Source organism: Ascochyta rabiei, chromosome 6 (genome assembly GCF_004011695.2).
Source record: "Ascochyta rabiei chromosome 6, complete sequence".
NCBI classification, from domain to species: Eukaryota; Fungi; Ascomycota; class Dothideomycetes; order Pleosporales; family Didymellaceae; genus Ascochyta; species Ascochyta rabiei.
The window spans coordinates 1,356,653-1,374,609 of NC_082410.1; the positions used below are offsets into that span (position 1 = coordinate 1,356,653).

General features: G+C 54.3%; 8 protein-coding genes across 8 annotated transcripts, besides 4 other annotated features; 5 read left to right on the top strand and 3 right to left on the bottom strand.

The window, feature by feature from the left end:
* Positions 1-211: 211 nt before the first annotated feature.
* On the top strand, positions 212-2,230 carry EKO05_0004356 (Dihydroxy-acid dehydratase; the record flags this gene model as incomplete). The annotated part of the gene is made up of 4 exons (XM_038938951.2): positions 212-413; positions 469-669; positions 724-935; positions 992-2,230. 4 exons carry the CDS (start codon positions 212-214, stop codon positions 2,228-2,230), a joined length of 1,854 nt encoding a protein of 617 aa, XP_038800163.2.
* A 153-nt stretch (positions 2,231-2,383) lies between these two features.
* On the top strand, positions 2,384-3,675 carry EKO05_0004357 (uncharacterized protein; the record flags this gene model as incomplete). The annotated part of the gene is made up of 3 exons (XM_059636367.1): positions 2,384-2,404; positions 2,454-2,687; positions 2,770-3,675. 3 exons carry the CDS (start codon positions 2,384-2,386, stop codon positions 3,673-3,675), a joined length of 1,161 nt encoding a protein of 386 aa, XP_059492350.1.
* Positions 3,676-4,301: 626 nt separating this feature from the next.
* Positions 4,302-4,339: a tandem repeat.
* A 29-nt stretch (positions 4,340-4,368) lies between these two features.
* Positions 4,369-5,026, top strand: EKO05_0004358 (uncharacterized protein; the record flags this gene model as incomplete). The annotated part of the gene is made up of 2 exons (XM_038939036.2): positions 4,369-4,638; positions 4,736-5,026. 2 exons carry the CDS (start codon positions 4,369-4,371, stop codon positions 5,024-5,026), a joined length of 561 nt encoding a protein of 186 aa, XP_038800164.2.
* A 552-nt stretch (positions 5,027-5,578) lies between these two features.
* Positions 5,579-7,171, top strand: EKO05_0004359 (Basic amino-acid permease; the record flags this gene model as incomplete). Its single annotated transcript, XM_059636368.1, has 1 exon — positions 5,579-7,171. The coding sequence occupies one exon, from the start codon at positions 5,579-5,581 to the stop codon at positions 7,169-7,171; it is 1,593 nt and encodes a 530-aa protein (XP_059492351.1).
* Positions 6,142-6,169: a tandem repeat.
* Positions 7,172-7,424: 253 nt separating the features above from the next.
* EKO05_0004360 (uncharacterized protein) lies at positions 7,425-8,471 on the top strand (the record flags this gene model as incomplete). The annotated part of the gene is made up of 1 exon (XM_038945563.1): positions 7,425-8,471. The coding sequence occupies one exon, from the start codon at positions 7,425-7,427 to the stop codon at positions 8,469-8,471; it is 1,047 nt and encodes a 348-aa protein (XP_038800165.1).
* A 65-nt stretch (positions 8,472-8,536) lies between these two features.
* Positions 8,537-8,577: a tandem repeat.
* A 521-nt stretch (positions 8,578-9,098) lies between these two features.
* Positions 9,099-9,175: a tandem repeat.
* Positions 9,176-9,776: 601 nt separating this feature from the next.
* Positions 9,777-10,641, bottom strand: EKO05_0004361 (uncharacterized protein; the record flags this gene model as incomplete). Its single annotated transcript, XM_059636369.1, has 2 exons — positions 9,777-10,447; positions 10,503-10,641. The coding sequence occupies 2 exons, from the start codon at positions 10,639-10,641 to the stop codon at positions 9,777-9,779; spliced, it is 810 nt and encodes a 269-aa protein (XP_059492352.1).
* A 511-nt stretch (positions 10,642-11,152) lies between these two features.
* On the bottom strand, positions 11,153-13,067 carry EKO05_0004362 (uncharacterized protein; the record flags this gene model as incomplete). Its single annotated transcript, XM_038938696.2, has 3 exons — positions 11,153-12,074; positions 12,123-12,957; positions 13,010-13,067. The coding sequence occupies 3 exons, from the start codon at positions 13,065-13,067 to the stop codon at positions 11,153-11,155; spliced, it is 1,815 nt and encodes a 604-aa protein (XP_038800167.2).
* A 374-nt stretch (positions 13,068-13,441) lies between these two features.
* On the bottom strand, positions 13,442-15,948 carry EKO05_0004363 (uncharacterized protein; the record flags this gene model as incomplete). Its single annotated transcript, XM_059636370.1, has 2 exons — positions 13,442-14,602; positions 14,653-15,948. The coding sequence occupies 2 exons, from the start codon at positions 15,946-15,948 to the stop codon at positions 13,442-13,444; spliced, it is 2,457 nt and encodes an 818-aa protein (XP_059492353.1).
* Between the last annotated feature and the right edge of the window lie 2,009 nt (positions 15,949-17,957).

The following is a 17,957-nucleotide window of genomic DNA, read 5'->3' on the forward strand; positions in this document are numbered from 1 at the left end:
AAGCGTGCACACACATTACCCCATCGAGCCTAGCCTGTTTTTCCAAGTCGGCAGGGTTCCCTACCCGTAACTACCCCACATCTCAGCACGCGATCCGCTCAGCGACTAGGCAGGTTGCAGTCCTGCCCATTCAGGATGGTTGTGTTGGAAATCCAGGTCTTCTTCCCTCCCTGACCGTTCCTAGTCTTGTCAGCTTAGCCAGCCTTGCACAATGGCAGAAGACAACGCCGACTACGACCTATCACAGCCAATTGCATCGACCGCCGGCTTGAGGCAGGGACTTGCAGGCTATGGCGACCCTCACTTCTCTCTGTTTCTGCGAAAGGTCTTCATCAAAGCCTTGGGATACGGCGAAGATGCCCTATCAAGACCAATCGTCGGCATCATCAACACGAACAGTGGCTTCAATCCCTGTGTGTTGACGCATATCACAGTTTGGAACATTCCATAAGCTGACTTCCAACCCAGGTCATGGCAACACACCGCAGCTCATCGAAGCAGCTAAGAGAGGTGTGCAGCTGGCCGGAGGACTCGCAATCGACTTTCCAACTGTCAGCATTGCAGAGTCCTTTTCAGCACCCACCAGCATGTTCCTCCGAAACTTGATGAGCATGGATACTGAAGAGATGATTCGCGCACAGCCTGTCGATGCCTGCATCATGATAGGAGGTGAGAGAGTCACTGTCAATATGTAATGGAACCCATTGCCAATAATCCTTCTAGGATGTGACAAGACTGTTCCTGCGCAAATCATGGGCGGGATATCGGCCAACAAGCCAGTTTTGCCTTTGATCACTGGACCAATGTCGACTGGAAGCTATCAAGGCAAACGTGTCGGTGCTTGCACAGATTGTCGCAACAACTGGGCATCGTTTCGCGCAGGCCAGATCGAAATTGAAGAAATCGTTGACATCAACGAAGAGCTGGCACCCACTGTAAGTTTGGTTTGGTTCCTGGCGTCATGGATCCGACAGTAACTGATTTACAACAGGTGGGCACGTGTGGCGTCATGGGAACGGCCAGTACCATGGCATGTCTGACAGCTGCTCTTGGACTGATGCCGCTGAAAGGTGCAAGTGCGCCGGCTGTATCGGCCGCTCGTCTACGGATTGCAGAAGAGACAGGCCGCCACGCTGTTGTGGTAGCGGCGGCCAAGCGAACACCTCAAGTCATACTGTCTCGAGAATCTTTCCTCAATGCACTCGTTGTACTTCAAGCGATCGGCGGTAGTACCAACGGCATAGTCCATCTCCTTGCCATCATCAATCGGCACCCCGAACTTGAAGGGGCAATCACCTTGAAAGACGTCGATGAAGTTGGCAGAACCACACCGCTGATCGTTGACCTTAAACCTAGCGGAGACAACTACATGACCGACTTCCACAATGCGGGTGGGATGAACGCCCTACTTCACACTTTGCGCCCCCTTCTCCATCTTTCGGCAATGACGATCAGCGGGCAGACCCTTGGCGAAGTTCTCGATGCGACGCCGTTCAAGCCATTTCCTTACTCGACTTCAATCATCCGGCCACTCTCCAATCCACTCTCCACGTCATCGAGTCTTGTCGTCCTCTACGGTAACCTCGCACCACAGGGGAGTGTGATGAAAGCTTCGGCCTCGAAAGACCGCACCCTACTATCACACTCTGGTCCCGCAGTCGTTTTTCGAAACGCAGCAGACCTCGCTCAACGCATTGATTCGCCAGATCTCGATGTGACGCCCTCCTCTGTTCTTGTCTTGCAAAACATTGGACCTTTAGGTTACCCCGGGATGCCCGAGGCAGGACTCATTCCAATACCACGGAAGCTCAGTCGCCAAGGTATATCAGACATGCTGCGAGTCAGCGATGGGAGAATGAGTGGCACAGCAGGAGGGACTATAGCACTGCACGTATCGCCCGAGTCTGCATTGCCAGAGAGTGTACTGGGTATTGTAGAGGACGGGGACCAGATCACGTGCAATGTGGAGCAGCGGATCTTGAGGCTTGACGTCGAAGAGGCTGAGATCCAGAGAAGACTGCAGAAGAGAAGGGAGGTATTGCTTGGGAGCCAGGGTGTACCGCCGCAGCCTTCGGTATTGTCAGAGCGTGCGACTAAGAGGGGTTACCGTGGCCTGTACGAGAGGACGGTCAATCAGGCGCATGAGGGTGCCGATTTTGATTTTCTGACCGCAAGTGGACCCGGGCCTTCAAGTCAAGGTTCACTGCACGGGAGTACGTCGGTCTTGTAGTTGTCTGGAGTGAGTGAGACCTTGCTCGAATTAGAAGCAATAATGCCGATCTCCGCTTCACCCGGTGCAAGCTGATAAAGCGCGTCGACCTTCTACTTCCCCACATCACCCTCACAGCTCACATTTTCGACTGCATCATATAACATCAGTAAGATGGCTGTTATCAAACCAATTGTGCGTGTTTTTCGATCCCGCGAAGATGTTCAGACTGATCTTGAAGTAGCTCCAAGTGCTCTTTCTAGCTCTGATAGCACCGTACCTGTACGACCGCTACATTACATTTTCAACGATTGCAGCCAACCGGCCAGGGAAGTTTGAAAACTTGAGAGGCTTCGAGAGCTATGAAATCAAGTACCAGGACCGGCTACGCAATTGCGAAGATGTTATCATGGAGGAGAGCTTGGGTGTTGCATTCTTAAGCTGTGATCCAGGACGGGATCGATGGAATACCGTCATGGTAAGATGCTCTCTCCTCAATCTTTGCGATTTGAGCATCGCGAGATGTCTAGTGTTGAACAGCATCGTACTAAATTACCCAGGGCACATTCAAGCCCGAGAAAGACAGCTCAGATCATGGTGGGCTGTGGATCTACGACTACGCAAGCCCCAACCTTTCAGATACAGAACGACTGAAACAGCTCGACATAGACGAGCCGGACCTGCACCCCCTAGGCATCGCTTTCGACGCGGCTACATCCACACTCTACGTCGTCAACCACAGCCGCCACTCGAAATCCCACATTCTCATCCTGCACATTGACATCCGCACCCTCACCACCACGCTAGTAGCAAGACTCAATCACGCGCTTCTGCACGCTCCCAACTCGATTGAAATAATCAGCAAAACCGAATTGTACGTAACAAACGACCACTATCTCCGCGCAGCCACCTCCCCGCTGCTCAGCAAAATCGAAACCTTCTCCAGCGTTCCAGGCGGCAGCGTGGTTTACATCGACACGCGGCGGCCCGAAGATGCAAAGATAGTAGCAAGAGTGCCCTTCGCCAACGGCATCACGTTCTTGAACGCCACCACGCTGGCCGTTGCGTCGTCGTCGAAGCCCGGCATCTACTTATTCGAAACCGCGGCCGACCACGCGCTGCAGTTCCAGCGCATAGTCGGCGCGCCTGCGGCGGTGGATAACCTGTCCCGCGATTCCAACGGGGCTGTGCTGTTGGCTGGCCATGCATTTGCGCCGGGGCTGATGGGCGTTTCACAGCGGCGCGCGGCGTGCGACCTCGACGGTAGTGTGCTCGAGAGGGAGGCGTGTAAGTGCACGGCGCCCAGCTGGGTTGCGGAGTGGAGTGAAACCGGGGGGGTGAGGACGCTGTATAGAGATGACGGGGGGGAGTTCTGCAGTAGTAGCACAGCGGTGCGGGATTTGCAGAGGGGCGTGGGGATTGTGAGCGGGCTGTACGAGAGAGGTGTGCTGGTGTTTAGGGTGTGAAGAGCTGGTATGCGGACGATGGACGGGGCTGGAGCTGGAGTACAAAAGCGCAATGTTTTGTTGTGTTGCAGCCACAAAGGTAGTATTGGTACGCACATTCACTTACCCTCTTAGCCACGCTATAGCGGCCTATTCTCTACTGCGACAGGTTGCTTTTCTTTCCCTTTCGTTGGATCGTGCATGTGCGGCTCTCCAATCTTACGCCAGTGTACGTAGTAACCTGCCATTACCATCTCTCCGCCTCATCACGTCGCTTCGTGCGCGTACCGAATGCTGCTATCCGTCAACATGTCACACACGCCCTGAATATCACCCCGAACGGGCAGTGTTGAAGAACCAACAGCCTTGTGTCATCTTCCTGGCACCACCGCCTTTTGAGTCGTCTGAACCGTCTCAGCCAATACTTCGACGCATGTACGAATCTCACGCGGATGAGATATGGACGCAGAGCGTGATAGCAGGACGACTAAGTGGCTATGTAATTTCCTCCGTGTTGCGAGGCAGAAAGCCAGGCAAGCAGGAAGAGAGGTAACGATGGTGCGGAAGTGGAGGGTTTAAGTACGCCGTTGCTTCTTCATCTTCGTACTCATCGCTCACATTTCGTCGTTCTCTTCTCGAACGCTGATCATCACGCCTCACCACACCTCACCATACCTCACCACACTTTCCTTCTCGTCGCCACGAACCCCAATCATGCTCGCCCCCTCCCCAGCCCTCACCTTTGCCCTCCGCGGAACACAAGCCCTCTTCGCCCTCGTGGTGTTTGGGCTCTCCACCTCACTGATCAGGGGTCATCATTTAGGCAGTCTGTCGTCCACACTCGGGTTCGCTGCGTTTGCGGGCGGGCTGTCGTTCGTGGGGGCGGTGCTGGGTGTTGCGGGGCAGTGGACGGCGGTGCTGCAGGGGCAGATTGGGGTGTTGGTTGATGCGGTGGTCGCTGGGATTAACATCGCTGGTGGGATTGTATGTTTGTTTTCCTCTCTCCATCTCTTCTTGCCGCCCTGTTGCACCCTGTACACGGATCTCACGGGTGGTCGAGAGAATGCTGATCGAGTCGCAGCTCATGGCGGTTAAGCTCAAAGGCGTCAAGTGCGTGGCTATCTCACAGAGAGACGCGAGTGGTGACTGGGGTAAACACACGAACGCGTACAAGCTGGTCACGAGCGATATCATATGTGGAGGTGCTAGGAAACAGAACGACGATCTTGAGTGCTGGTGGTACGGTAAAGGGGGTATGCTGGTCAGTCGGTGCAAGATGAGCCAGGCGGATTCGGCATTTATGTTTTTGACAGCGATTGTGGTGGCTGCAGCGGCAGTGATCGGGTTCTTGAGGTTGAAGAAAGGATACTGAAGGCGGTGTTGCGATTACGTTTATACGAAGCTGTTTTGCAACGCGGCTGTGGATCGTATTTCCTCAGGCCAGTCAGTTCACATGGGAACCATGTGCACCTCTTCACAGAAACCTTTCCACGGCGTGCCTCTTGTAAGATTTACATACGCCCTGCCATGCATGGGTGTGCTGAGAGAAAGAACACGATGCTAGCGAGACCGTTGAAGGAAGGTGGGGAATCTTCAGCCGACTAGCCCTTACCAGCTAGCATCTTAGCGATTGAATACGACGCTGCGATCGAGCCGTCCGGGTGCAACCAATCTCCTGACTACGAAATTGCGTGCTAGGTTGCATGTTGCTCGCTATCGCTCGAAGCAGCTCGACTCGACAAGCTTTCACAAGACTCGCGCCATGGAGACTTTGCTGAGCTTGGGTTTCTCTGCACGGCTGGGCTCCCCTGTAGTCAGCACTGGGTTCGTATGTATAAGAATTGGACGGATGCGCGTTTTGTAGCAGAGATTGCTGAAAGTCACCGGTCGTTTTCGCATACGCCGAAAGAGCTGGATTTCGAGGATGGCGACTCACGAAGCTGAAAAGGGACCCTACAACCACGACGGCTCGCCTGCGTCGCTCGAGCGCGCACACTCCCACGATGAGCTCGTTAACGAGGACCGCCTCCGCCGCTCCCTCTCTGCGCGTCAGGTCCAGATGATAGCCATCGGCGGCACCATTGGCACTGGTCTGTTTCTCGGCACAGGCAAAGCGCTCGCAACAGGCGGGCCTGCATCGCTCCTCATCTGCTACAGTATCGTCGGCGCCATTGTGTACAGCACCATGCTCGCTCTCGGCGAGATGGCGGCTTTCGTGCCGGTCGCAGGGTCGTTCTGTACTTTTGCTGGACGCTATGTGGACGACGCATTTGGATTCGCGCTGACGTGGAATTACTGGTTCAACGACGCGGTGAGCACGGCGGCCGATTTGGTGGCGCTGCAGTTGCTCGTGCAGTACTGGACTGATTATTTTCCGTGGTACGCGCTGGGAATCATTGTGTGGGTGTTGATTGTACTGGCCAACATCATCAACGTGAAAGCGTACGGTGAGCTGGAGTACTGGCTGAGTTTGTTGAAAGTGGTGACCATCATCATCTTCATCATCTTGAGCATCGCCGTCAACGCAGGTGGAAACATCGGGTATGGATACATCGGCGGCAAGTTCTGGATGCCGGGTGATGCGCCGTTTGTTGGAGGTATTGGAGGATTTGCGTCCGTCTTCGTCACCGCATCGTTCGCGTACGGAGGGACCGAGTCCATTGCTATCACGGCGGGCGAGACCAAGGACCCCGCAAGGACAATGCCGAAAGTAGTTAGGAACGTCTTCTGGCGAATTCTCCTGTTCTACATCCTGTCAGCACTGATGATCGGCCTGAACATTCCCTACGACTACCCTGGCCTGAACACCAAGTCGAGTCGCACTTCGCCATTCACCATTGCCTTCCAGATGGCCGGGTCCAAGGCCGCAGGGTCGTTTGTCAACGCGGTCGTCCTCACCAGTGTAGTCTCTGCAGGCAACCATGCGCTCTATGCTGGGTCAAGACTGCTATACACACTGGGCGCCAACGGCCATGCACCGAAGGTCTTTACCAAGCTGACGCGCTACCAGATTCCCTGGGTTGCGGTGCTCACGACGAGCTTAGTCTCCATCGTCCTCTTTTCTCTGTCTTTTGCAGGGTCTGGCGAGGTCTGGACGTGGCTGCAGAACATTGTCGGCGTATCGAACCAACTCAGCTGGGTGTGTATTGGCATTGCGTCGCTGCGGTTCCGCGCTGGACTGAAGGCCCAAGGCAAGGAGCACCTGCTGCCGTTCAAGAACTGGACGTATCCAGTCGGGCCCATACTCTGCATTGTGCTGAACAGCTTCATCATCCTGGTCCAGGGCTGGTCATCGTTCAGCCCGAGCTTTGGTGCGGTGGACTTTGTCAGCTTCTACCTCGAGCTGCCGGTCTTCTTTGCGATGATAGTAGTGTGGAAGCTAGTTAAGAAGACCAAGTTCCGAAAGGCACAGGAGATGGACCTCGAGACGGACGTGTACACCAAGGAGGATATAGGGCCGGAGACGAAGAGCTGGAGAGAGACGGGAAAGCGCATCGGCACGTGGTTCTGCTTCTAGGGTGTTTGCAGTCGCTGTAGCCTAGGGATTATATGAATAGTGATTTTGTGTACTAGTGATTTTGTGTACTAGTGATTTACGTAGTAGTGAAAGTCGGGCACTCGTGGAAAGATGGTCCGTCGTGAACCTCGGGCCCACCGCCGAAGCCCCACGTTCAAAGGCCGACGCTCGTCGGCAACTGACGACATGCATGGAGCTCCTCCCCGCCCTCCTCCCATAAACGTGCCTCGCCTCCCTTCTGTGCACCTCCCTCATGCAGCGCCTCTCCCAGATCTCCAGGCACCTCCCCCCCGTTTCCATTGCTCAAATACCACGCAAGGCATATCGCACCACCGCGCCCCAAGTCGTCACGATGCCCAAGCTTCTCTACCCCACGTCGCTCGCGCTCGACCCCAAGCTGCTCGAGGGCTACAGCGTCGACCTCGTGCCCTACGACGTCAGGCAGAACATCCCCGAGGACCACACCGACGCCGAGATCCTCGTCACGTGGACCAACACGGCGGCAAACCTCAAGGACGCCGCCCGGCGCCTGACGAAGCTGAAGTGGATCCAGTCGCTCGCCGCCGGCCCCAACGACGTCCTCGGCGCTGGCTTCGACCCGGCCAAGATCACAATCACCACGGGCTCGGGCCTGCACGACCACACCGTCGCCGAGCACACGCTGGGCCTGCTGCTGAATGCCGCCCGCCGCTTCTACGAGATGCGCGACCACCAGACCCAGGGCAAGTGGCCGGGACACCTGGGCGGGCCGCAGCCGGACAGGCCGCAGGGCAACTTCACCACGCTGCAGGACGCCAACGTGGTCGTGTGGGGGTTCGGCAACATTGCAAAGTGCCTGACACCGTGGCTGACCGCCCTCGGCGCAAACGTCAAGGGCGTGGCGCGGTCCAAGGGCGTGCGCAACGGCATCGAGGTCTACGCCGAGGACGACCTCAAACACATCCTGCCCAACACGGACGCCCTCGTCATGATCCTGCCCGGCTCTGACGCCACAAAACACGCCCTCAACGCCGAGCGCCTCAAGTTGCTGCCTAACCACGCCTGGATCGTTAACGTAGGAAGAGGCACGTCGGTGGACGAGGATGCGCTGGCCAACGCGCTCGAGCAGGGCAGCATCGGTGGTGCCGCGCTCGACGTCTTCGAGACAGAACCCTACCCCGAGGGCGGCCGTCTGTACAAGACGCCCAACACCATTGTCAGCCCGCACGCTGCAGGCGGCAGGCCGCAGAACCCAGAGAACCTGATTGCCTGGAACCTGAGGAAGTTCCTCGCCGGGCAAGAACTGAAGAACGTCATCTGAGCGCAGGTCAAGTGCAGTACATGATAGTTTCTCCAAAATAAGAACAATGCTCCCTGCGTCCAAGCTCATCATCCTGTCGTCGTAGATCGTCATCGTCATCGTCATCACCTCTCCACTGCTCTCAACCTGACCATCAGCGCCACCTTTTCCCAAACCAAAAACACCCTCTGATCCAGCCAATCGCACTGCTTCTCACACAGCTCCAGATCAGACGACCACAGCACTTTTGCGAGAATCATCCGCATCTCATGGTACGACATGCTGCACCTTGTCAGTCTTCACGTCAGCCAACAGCACAAGTAGATGTACTTCTTCCCCAGACAATCCCGCGGCCCAACAGAGAACGGCTGCACTACGCCTCTCGCATCATTCTTGAACCGCTCGTCTCCCATCCAGCACTCAGGTGCGAAAGCGAGCAGATCAGTAAAGTGCTGCGCAGACTTGCACACAGGCCAGTGCGGCGCCGACACCGTCACACCACCTGTCACAGGCGGGTACAGACGCAGCGCTTCTTTGATGCAGGCGTGGAAGTAGGGAACCCTGGCGAGTTGCGCGAGCGATATGGCGGAGCTGCAGGCGAAGGAGCTGCGCAGCCCGGTGGTGAGTTTTTGCAGTGTGTGGGTATGTCGACAATGACAACAACAACAAAGACAAACGACGACGACAAACGACGACGACAAGACAAACCCCATCGACTAGCAACAGAATCTCTCATGTTCGCAGACCTGGAAGTCTCTGGAACTATATCTCCCATCACTCCCATCTCCAACCCTCCACGTGAAAGATCGCGAATGCTGAATCAAGAAGCACAGTGGATCTCGGCTGCTCTTGAACGCACCAAAGCGATTCTGCATTGAGAAGGAGGTGGGCCGTGGTGATGCTAGTGTATGGCACTCACTCACTAGTGAGTATCTAGCGTTCAGTAAGAGGTGGGCCTTGGTGGTGTGTGGGGTTGAGCGATCCTTGGAAGGAAGAGAGGGAGAGGAAAGGAGAGAAAGGTATTGTATTGTAGACCGTTATAGGTGGTGTAGGGATGTGCATATATCCGGGAGAATGTTTTCTTGTTGATACAGGTAGAAGCAGCATGTATCGAGCCGACTCGAATCCAGATAGACGGCTGGCAAGAAAGGGGTCTTTGGAAATACATGCAGTGGCAGACACGAAATTTCCCGCATTGCATGAACAGTTGGATTCCATATCACTGGCAGCAAGACAAGGCGTTCACGGCACCGACTACGAGCAAGGTAATATTCGAGCACTGAACTGTCTACAGAAGAAGTGTCCTGCGTCAAAAGACACACTCTCCTACCACAAACTGACTCCACCCCACGCATCTAACCCGTCCAGACAGCTGGGCCCGGGGGCTTGTAGTTCTGCGGAATCGGGTAGTAGATGTTGACCAGGACACCGGCGTCTGAAGCCTTGTACGCGCCTGGGAAGGACACGAGAGGCGAGGGGCTTCCGCTGCCGCCGTTCTGGACCTTGATCTGCGCACACGACAGGTAGAACTACGACGCAGTCAGCAAACAGAACACCACGCACCACCTTGAGGGTTTTTTTTATAAAAAAAAAATGAAAAAAAAAATGAAAACTTGCCTGGGCACCTCCTGAGCTTCCAGCGCTGTGCAGAGCAATGTGCTCAGCCCGCAGCAAGTACTCGCCGCTCGGCAGGCTCTTGGGCAGCGTGACGGGGATCTGCGTCTTGCCCATGCTGGCCCACGAAATAGAGCTCGATGTCGTGATGGCTTCTTCCTGGTAGATCTTGAACCACGCATTACCGCTGCCGTCCCATGTCTCGGCTGTCTGGCCGCTGGGCACCTTGGCCATGTAGAACTGCATCGGCCCTGGGTGGCTCACGGATGACGCTGCAGTGAAAGCTACCGTGTCGCCGGCGTTGACTGTGTACGTCTTGGCCGAGGTGCCGGGGGCGAGCTGGTAGCAGCGGATTGCGGTGGAGGAGACGTCGGTCACGGGACCTAGATGAGTGGTTAGTACGGGGAATGCGGGTGTGAGAGAGGAGGTCAAGGGTACCATTGGACTGGTAGTTAGCAGTCTGACGAACATACTGCCAGTTCCCCGTTCCCTTTCCACCGACCACAAGCTCAGGGAGCGTGTAGTGCGCCGCCGAAGTGCTGGCCAACGCCAGGAGAGAAAGAACGAGGGACTTCATGGTTGAACAAGTATATACTCGCTACCACTGTCTTGAGCAACTTTGAGGCCATTTGCGCGGATACTTAAATACATTTTCCATTGTCCTCCGCCACTCCCCCCTTTCAACTCCTAGCATTGTCGTGGTGGGTAGTATGGCTTTCCGCGATGGGGTCCCGTACTACCGGCGGGTAAATGTGTAGATGAAAGGACAAGGATGTGCCGAGCCTCGAGGATGAAACATTCAATCAATCCGAGCAACACTGCACCTTGTGTTAGATGAAAGAGAGTAACAAAAGAAAAGGGTGATTGGACGACGCGTCTTGGGGTCGTAACATGTGCCCTACCTAACTGGCTCGAAAGGTTTTGTCTGGCGCCGAGGAGTATTGTTATCACTATGTTGGTTTGTGGCTGCGTGGTGATGTATGCTGCCGGGCAGCGAGATTAAGATTAAACTATCGAGCCTCATATGCGATTCTGTTTCAATACGTTGCACGTTATTTGTACATATCGGCAGTTAACGATGATATCGCTCACGCGATGAGACCTTCCTGTGACGACTTTCCGCCCTCGCCAGTGCCAGGCTTCCCATCCACTCTGTGGCGTGCACCGGCATCGACCGGCCAATCGTACGCAGGCCCCTCGCCCTCAATTCCGTTTTCTTGTCTCCACTGCTTCCTGTCTGTAGTTCCGACGCCCGGGCCCCTGTACACGCTGCCGTACCAACCGCTAGCCCAGTCCTTGCCGGGACCTTCTTTTGTCTGCTTGGTTGCGTGTCTCTTGTACCACTTGCCGTATGTGAGCAGGTAGTAGAGACGAAAACTCAGCAGAGCGAACTTGTCGCGCTCCAGGTCCTCTGGATACTTGGCTCCCAGATCGACGGCGGCGGCGATGCCGGACATGACGGCAACTTCGTGGGCGTTGATGAGCGTCCAGGCAGCGGCGAAACGGGTGTGCTTGCGGCCTTGCAGCAGCCACATCCATGGGACGACGAAAAGGTAGTGGGTCCATGAGTGGCAAAGCTGATGCCACCAGTCTTGTCGAATGATTTTGTCCTTGTTGATTTCTTCGCTGCTCCAGAGGTGGCCGTCGCGGTGTTTGTTCAGGTAGATGGTTTGGAAAACGTGCCTGTCGAAGGGCATCTCCGGTGGAAACTGGCTCTGGTAGTTTGTGCAGTCGAAGCACATCTCCAGCTTCGAGCGGTCCTGGGGGTACATCTTGATGTAGTACATGGGCTTGAAAGAGTCCTTGGCGTACTTGAGTCGCTGAGACTGATCAACGCCCGAGAGGCTGGAAACGGCCTTTTTCTCGTCGTAGAAGTTCTCGTAGTGCTTCTCCATGTAGTCGCTGTCCCAGTGGGTGATTGTAATATCGTCAGAGAATTTTGCAGATCCCAAGACCTTTTTCTCGCGGAATGAGGCTGATGGCTCGAGGATGCGCTTAGCCGTGTCCGCACTACGATTTGTTAGTACTTGCTGCCTCAAAGACACACGATATACATACAGAACGCAAAGCACAATCTCGTCATAGTGCTCTGTCTCTTCACGAACGTTCCGGTCGGCGTTGACGGGGTCGTTTGGTACCCAAGCACTGTTAGGATTGTGGCCGTCCGATACTGGTGTGCGCTTGACGATCTTGACAATCACACCGTCCTTATCTCTCTTAACCACTTTTGTGACCTCGGTTGAAAGCCTTACGTTGACGCCCTTGGAGATCAAGTCATCCTTCCATTTTCCATAAAATTCGGTAAACTTCGGGAATACGACCATGGGGGGCATGTTACTTGCGATGCTCAGCTTGTCCGGAGGGTACCACAAGCCGTACGTTGGACTTGTGCAGAGGCGCTCGAGGACGATGAACGGAACGTTTGGTGTTTCATTTCCGGTTCCGAGGAACAGAGCGATCATGGGCATGGCGACGGTATTGGTGAACTCCTCAGAAAACCTCCAAAGCTTAAACATGTATTTGATGGGTATCAGGGCAAAAATAACTTCGAACCAGCGGGAGAAGGTCATCATGCGCTTGAACCGCTTGATCTCTCCTTGGTGTCGTGCGAGCAAATCAGTAGGGAAGACATTCGTCCAGAAGATGTCGTCTTTTCCGAAAGACACGTGCAGATTGACAGGGTCGGCGTGGTGGCCTTGTCGTGCGAACATGGTAAGTGTGTGGTGGAAGATGTAACTTCCACCTTGAACTCCCTGGTTCAACCAGCTGGCTCCGTGGCGTTCCTTGTCGAGTGGGATTGAAAAGGCCTGTCCTCCGCAATAGTCAACTGCGTCGATGAGGGTCACATCGAATTTATCGGGGTGTTCAGCAAGGTGGTGAGCACATGACATGCCTGACAAGTGTGTTAGACCATCGTCAAGTCGACGACTCAATCTCGCACATACCGGCGGCACCAGCTCCCACAATCAACACTCTCTTCTTCTCTCCGGCTCTAGCCGCCATATTTGCGACCGGCAAGATATGATCCGTGTCGGGTGAACTGGATGGCATCAGAATCAGTCACTCGTGAGCAGCTCGTGAGAATCGTACATGCACTGTGTTTGTTTTTATAGCAACGACAAAAGAGTTGTCGAATGCCTGCGTCATGAGCGCCTCGATGCGGCAAAGCGGGTCTCCGATCAGATCTGAGAAGACTCCCTCCACGATCGAGCTATACCAAATGCGTGCTAAGTGCGGCTACGGCACATCGTGGGATGTCGTCAACAATGCTCGAGCATCACGAAGTCACAGCGTCATGAGAGTTGGCAGAGGATGTTGTTTACGGTGTGTGAGTTCTTTTCCTTTGACGCTCGTCTTGATGCACGTCGTGATGCACATCACGGAAGCGAAGGCATCTCTTGCCACGTGCGTGCTGTCCAATCATCGACCGCGCTCGCATTTGGCTGCGTACCGTACAGCTCAGGGTATGTCGAAGGGTCTGCATGCAGCGGTAGCGTGTCTGGACCCTCGTTCAAGTGTGAAAAATCCAGACCTAAATTTGTGGTTGCGTTTGCGAACCAGTCTTCCTGGATGTCTGAGATTTCAGTCATGCTTTGCGATACCTCATCAAGTCCCTGGGCTGCTTGGTGTTCAAGACCTGTCACTGTTTGCCCCGAAGATTCGCGATCTATCCCGTATGCTTCAGCAACGCCTGTTATACTTGCAAACTGCATTGCGATCTTGCCGAGAATCTTGTATGTGGCGGCCAGTTTCATTTCGCGAGTGTGGTTCAGCATGATACGCACCATTTCTTTGCGCTCAACATCTTTCGCCGTGTGCCGATGGTTTCTCGGACGAGCGAGGAAGTCGGCGCACACAATCATAACTGAGTGAAAGACGAAGAACAGGTCCAGCCATGAGTGACCAAGAATTCCAAGATGAGCGCCCTCCATAATGAGTCGTATACTCTGATGAGCTGACTCTACGCAGTCTTCGCTTAGCGAGAGCATTCTTGAAACATCTTCTGAATCAGTCAGGGGCTTTCCCTCGAGATAGGCGATGTTCCTCTCCACTTTCTGGATGAGGAAGTCCCGCGAAACAATACATCGCGTATAGAAGTAGTATATGTGCAGCAAAAGAATCCTCGCCTTTTGTTCAGGAGGTAGTGTGGGTAAGTAGTCTAACGACAGACTTGCTGGGATCGTAGCAAAAAAGCGGCTGCATTCACGCATAAGAGACTCTGCCATAGCCAGCGACGGCGTTCTCTCCTCCGCAGTATTGTAGTCGAAGTATGCTCTTTGCCGTATCGTATACGACAAGCGGACGATCTCGAAAGCGTAAGTCATAAACTCGGCAGACATGCTCTTCTGCTCGAGCATGGGTGCATCTGGGATCTTCATCGACATTTCTCTGTCATCAATGACTGTCGACCGGCCGAGAATACTGCACAGTATCCGCTCGAAACTGTAGATGGACCACCAGACCTGCCTGCGGGTGTTGCGCTCAATTGGGTCGAACTCCAGGTTCGTAGCATCTCGGTGCATACCCATGGTGATTGCCTGTCAGCACTTGGTAAGCACAAGCTTGCAGTATCAGGAGTCCAACTTACCATGCGGGCAGCCATTCCGATGAGCAGCCACGAGCTGCTTTTCTGGCCAATGGTATGATGATGGACGTTGAGTAATACCAGTGCCTGTACGTTGAGAATCGACGTTGCCATGAGGAGGCATCGAAAGTAGGTTTTGACGAAGCTGAGGTACTTCAGCCGCAGCTTGTGGGCCTGCTTGGGATCATGGTCCTGAAGTTGCTGGCATCCAAATGAGAAGACCAGACACAGACAGATAAGCCAGCCCGTGTCCGAGCAATCCTTCAACAACTCGGATCTCCTCGAATACGTCGCTTCCAACCGGAACTGGAACATGCTCCTGTGAAAAAGAGGGAGGTAGACGTGGAAATGGTCAAAATACGCCGAGATGAGCGCATCCGCCAGGGACCTGGAAGGCAGAAGGTCTCCAATGGTGTCTACATTGGGTTCATTTGGATGTTCCCACGAGTCATTCGTTCCTTCCATCTGCGTTCTCGATCGTTTGAGCCCCTTGCGGTGCTGGGATGGAGAATATCTGCCCTCAGATCCTCCAACCGTATACTCCTCGTCTGACGGATTCGTACTAGTCCGCTGATAAGATGCCTGCGATGCTCTTCTTGCTAGATTGGAATTGGAAAAGCCGGATGCTCGGACTGTTGGGAAGTCTCCACCAGTGGCCTTGCAGCGTGCCACTAGCCCTCTGATCGTTGTGGCAAGGCGGAAGCTGCTGGAAGGCCCAAAGTAGTGTGGCACTCCAGATCTTGTTGGGATCAGCTCCTCATTGTTGTGCTTCGCTTGTTGCACCTCAGAGAAGGGGTTGTGCTGGCTGTCTTTCGTTGAGGATAAGGAAGATGTGGGACCAGCAGACTGTGACGACTTTGCTGTCTGGGGCGAGAGTGTGAGATGCCCTGTGTGCGGTGTTGGCAAATGCTGTTGTGGTATTTGCGATGGCCGCTGTTGGGTTGGATTGTGGAAGATGTCGGCGGGTCTGAAGTCATCGTTTGCTGGCATGGGAATACTCCTATCTGCTGCCAGTTTGAACAGTACGCTCACATCTTGAACGTTTTCTTGAGGAAAGAGCCCTTTCACTAGCGATTCAAGAGCTCTGTATCGTAGACTCAGGGTCTCAACACTCCCATAAACGCGTTGCTTCCGTGGAAGTTTCGACTCGCACACCACCGCATTCGTCCTGCAGTCTGCACATGGCTCGTCTGGGTTGTCGCGAATACATCGTGCTCTTCGGAGTTTGCATCGGTCGCAGCTGACGAGCGCTCGTTTTCGCGGTGTGGGGTCTGCCTTGTCGCGGCTTCGTTCGGTCATATCGTTTGGCGACTCATGGGCGTTTTGGGGAAGGGCTGAATAGTTCCGGGAGTTGTTAGAAAGAGCCTACTTTTCCGCTTCTTACCTTTTGGTTTTGGGCTGCGGAACATCTACTCCGAATCAACTTGTAAGCGGCAGACTCCACAGCGTCATGGTGCTCAAGTACCTATCGGACTGCACTCCGTGATTTGGGCCAGGGTAGGTTTGAGTCGCCGTGTGGATCAGTGCCATGTCAGTCGCGGACACGGGAAGGATTTACGAGCAAAATTATATGCATGTGCCAAACGCGAATACGAAGGACTCTGTCCGAGGCAATCGAGAGTTCGGGCAGCCATGAGGGTTCGAATTATTGTCGTATGCTTCGCATGGTCAGTGGTGAACAGATGTTCGTACTAAACAACACTAAAGCCTTGTCCGTCCGATTCAAGTGGGCTGGGTTTCTCGACCGACAGACTAACACTGGTAGCAGTCCCGACGGCGCAACGCACCGAGAGCTTAAACTTTGGACAGCCTCTCGTACATCATGTCAGACTTTCAACTTCGCTTCCAGCCCTGGCCTTGCGTATGCGCACCAAAAACAAGCCACAAGTGGGTTGATCAGCTCGCAGTGCCCTAATGAAGAGCGGCTACATGGCTAAGGGAGCTGAGAGAATCGGAGGAGGCCCAGGCGCTGCGCCAAAGGGGACTCTGGATGTCACCAGGATGGAAGAGGGTTCACAAGGGCTGTATCGACACACGCCGACTTTTCTAGCTAGACGCGCGCGTTTATATTTGCCGTGCCTCTGAAAGCTGTTGGAGCCATGTCCGTACTGCATGGGTCAGCGTCATAACGCGGCAGTGAGGGTTGGACATGGTATTGGACCACACTGGCAGCACCAAATGTAACTTCAAAAGCGCGCGCGCGCATAACGGCTAGATTGGCCATGGTTTACAGCTGCTTGTCACTGTAGCGGTTCACTGGGCGATTAGCTTCCTGGGAGCACGTTGCGGTGATGCCCAGCTCACTGCCAATAGTAAGTTGGGCCGAAAAGAGCCGATCATCATTTGGAGCCTGAAACTCTCCGACGTTTTGCCACTATTTGTTGGAAGTACGAAACGGAGCATGGATGGACGTTGAGATAGGGTACATTTTTCTTCGGCAACAGTCAGCCGACATAAGCAATCGTCGATGATGATACGATGTTCGGGTTTCTGTCTTCGAGCGTTTCTCCATCATCCATTCTCACCTCGCAACCCAACACCACATCTAGCGTTCTCCGCTATGAAAGTGTGCACTTTATTGACACCACCGTGATACTGTTTTGAGGCCTACACTGCTTTCGCTGGATTTTACACTATTGAACATACTTTAAAGCATAACGGCTAAGACTAACGACAAACACCGTCAATGCCGAGGCATACACACACCTTAGGCTTGTTGAGGTCCAGCCATACCTCTCAGTATGTAAAGTGCTGCAGCCTCGGCTGTTAACGTATGCAGTGGACGTGTTGGTGGCATTGGTGGAAGTCTACTGGTGGTGGCCACCCGCCGGGTTGAGATCAGTTGCACGTCTGGTTGGGTAGACGACGCGGAACAGCTCCCGTTGATGCATGTTCCACTGCAGTATCTGCCACAGCCTCCACAGTGGTTGTGTTCACTTCTGGTATTGAAACAACCACCGTTACAGACATCTGGTAATTCGAGCGGGCATTCGATGGACTCAATACTAGTTGCGGCCACAGCTACTGATGAGACGAGTGTCCTCGAAGACGACATGGATGGTGGTCGCGTCATCACATCTAGGGCGGAGCGTTGAGTAGCCGTGAGAGAGGTTCCGAGGGGCGTTGACGTTGCAAGCGGTGCGCAGATTCTGAAAACATTGCGAGTGTATCCATCCAAACACTGATCTAGACCTGGCTTGCTAATGCACATGTTGTTCGCATCAGGTACTGTGAGATCAGGGCACACACATACTCCCTGGTAGCATACATGCTCGCAAACATGGTCGCATGCGCCACAATGCGCCTCA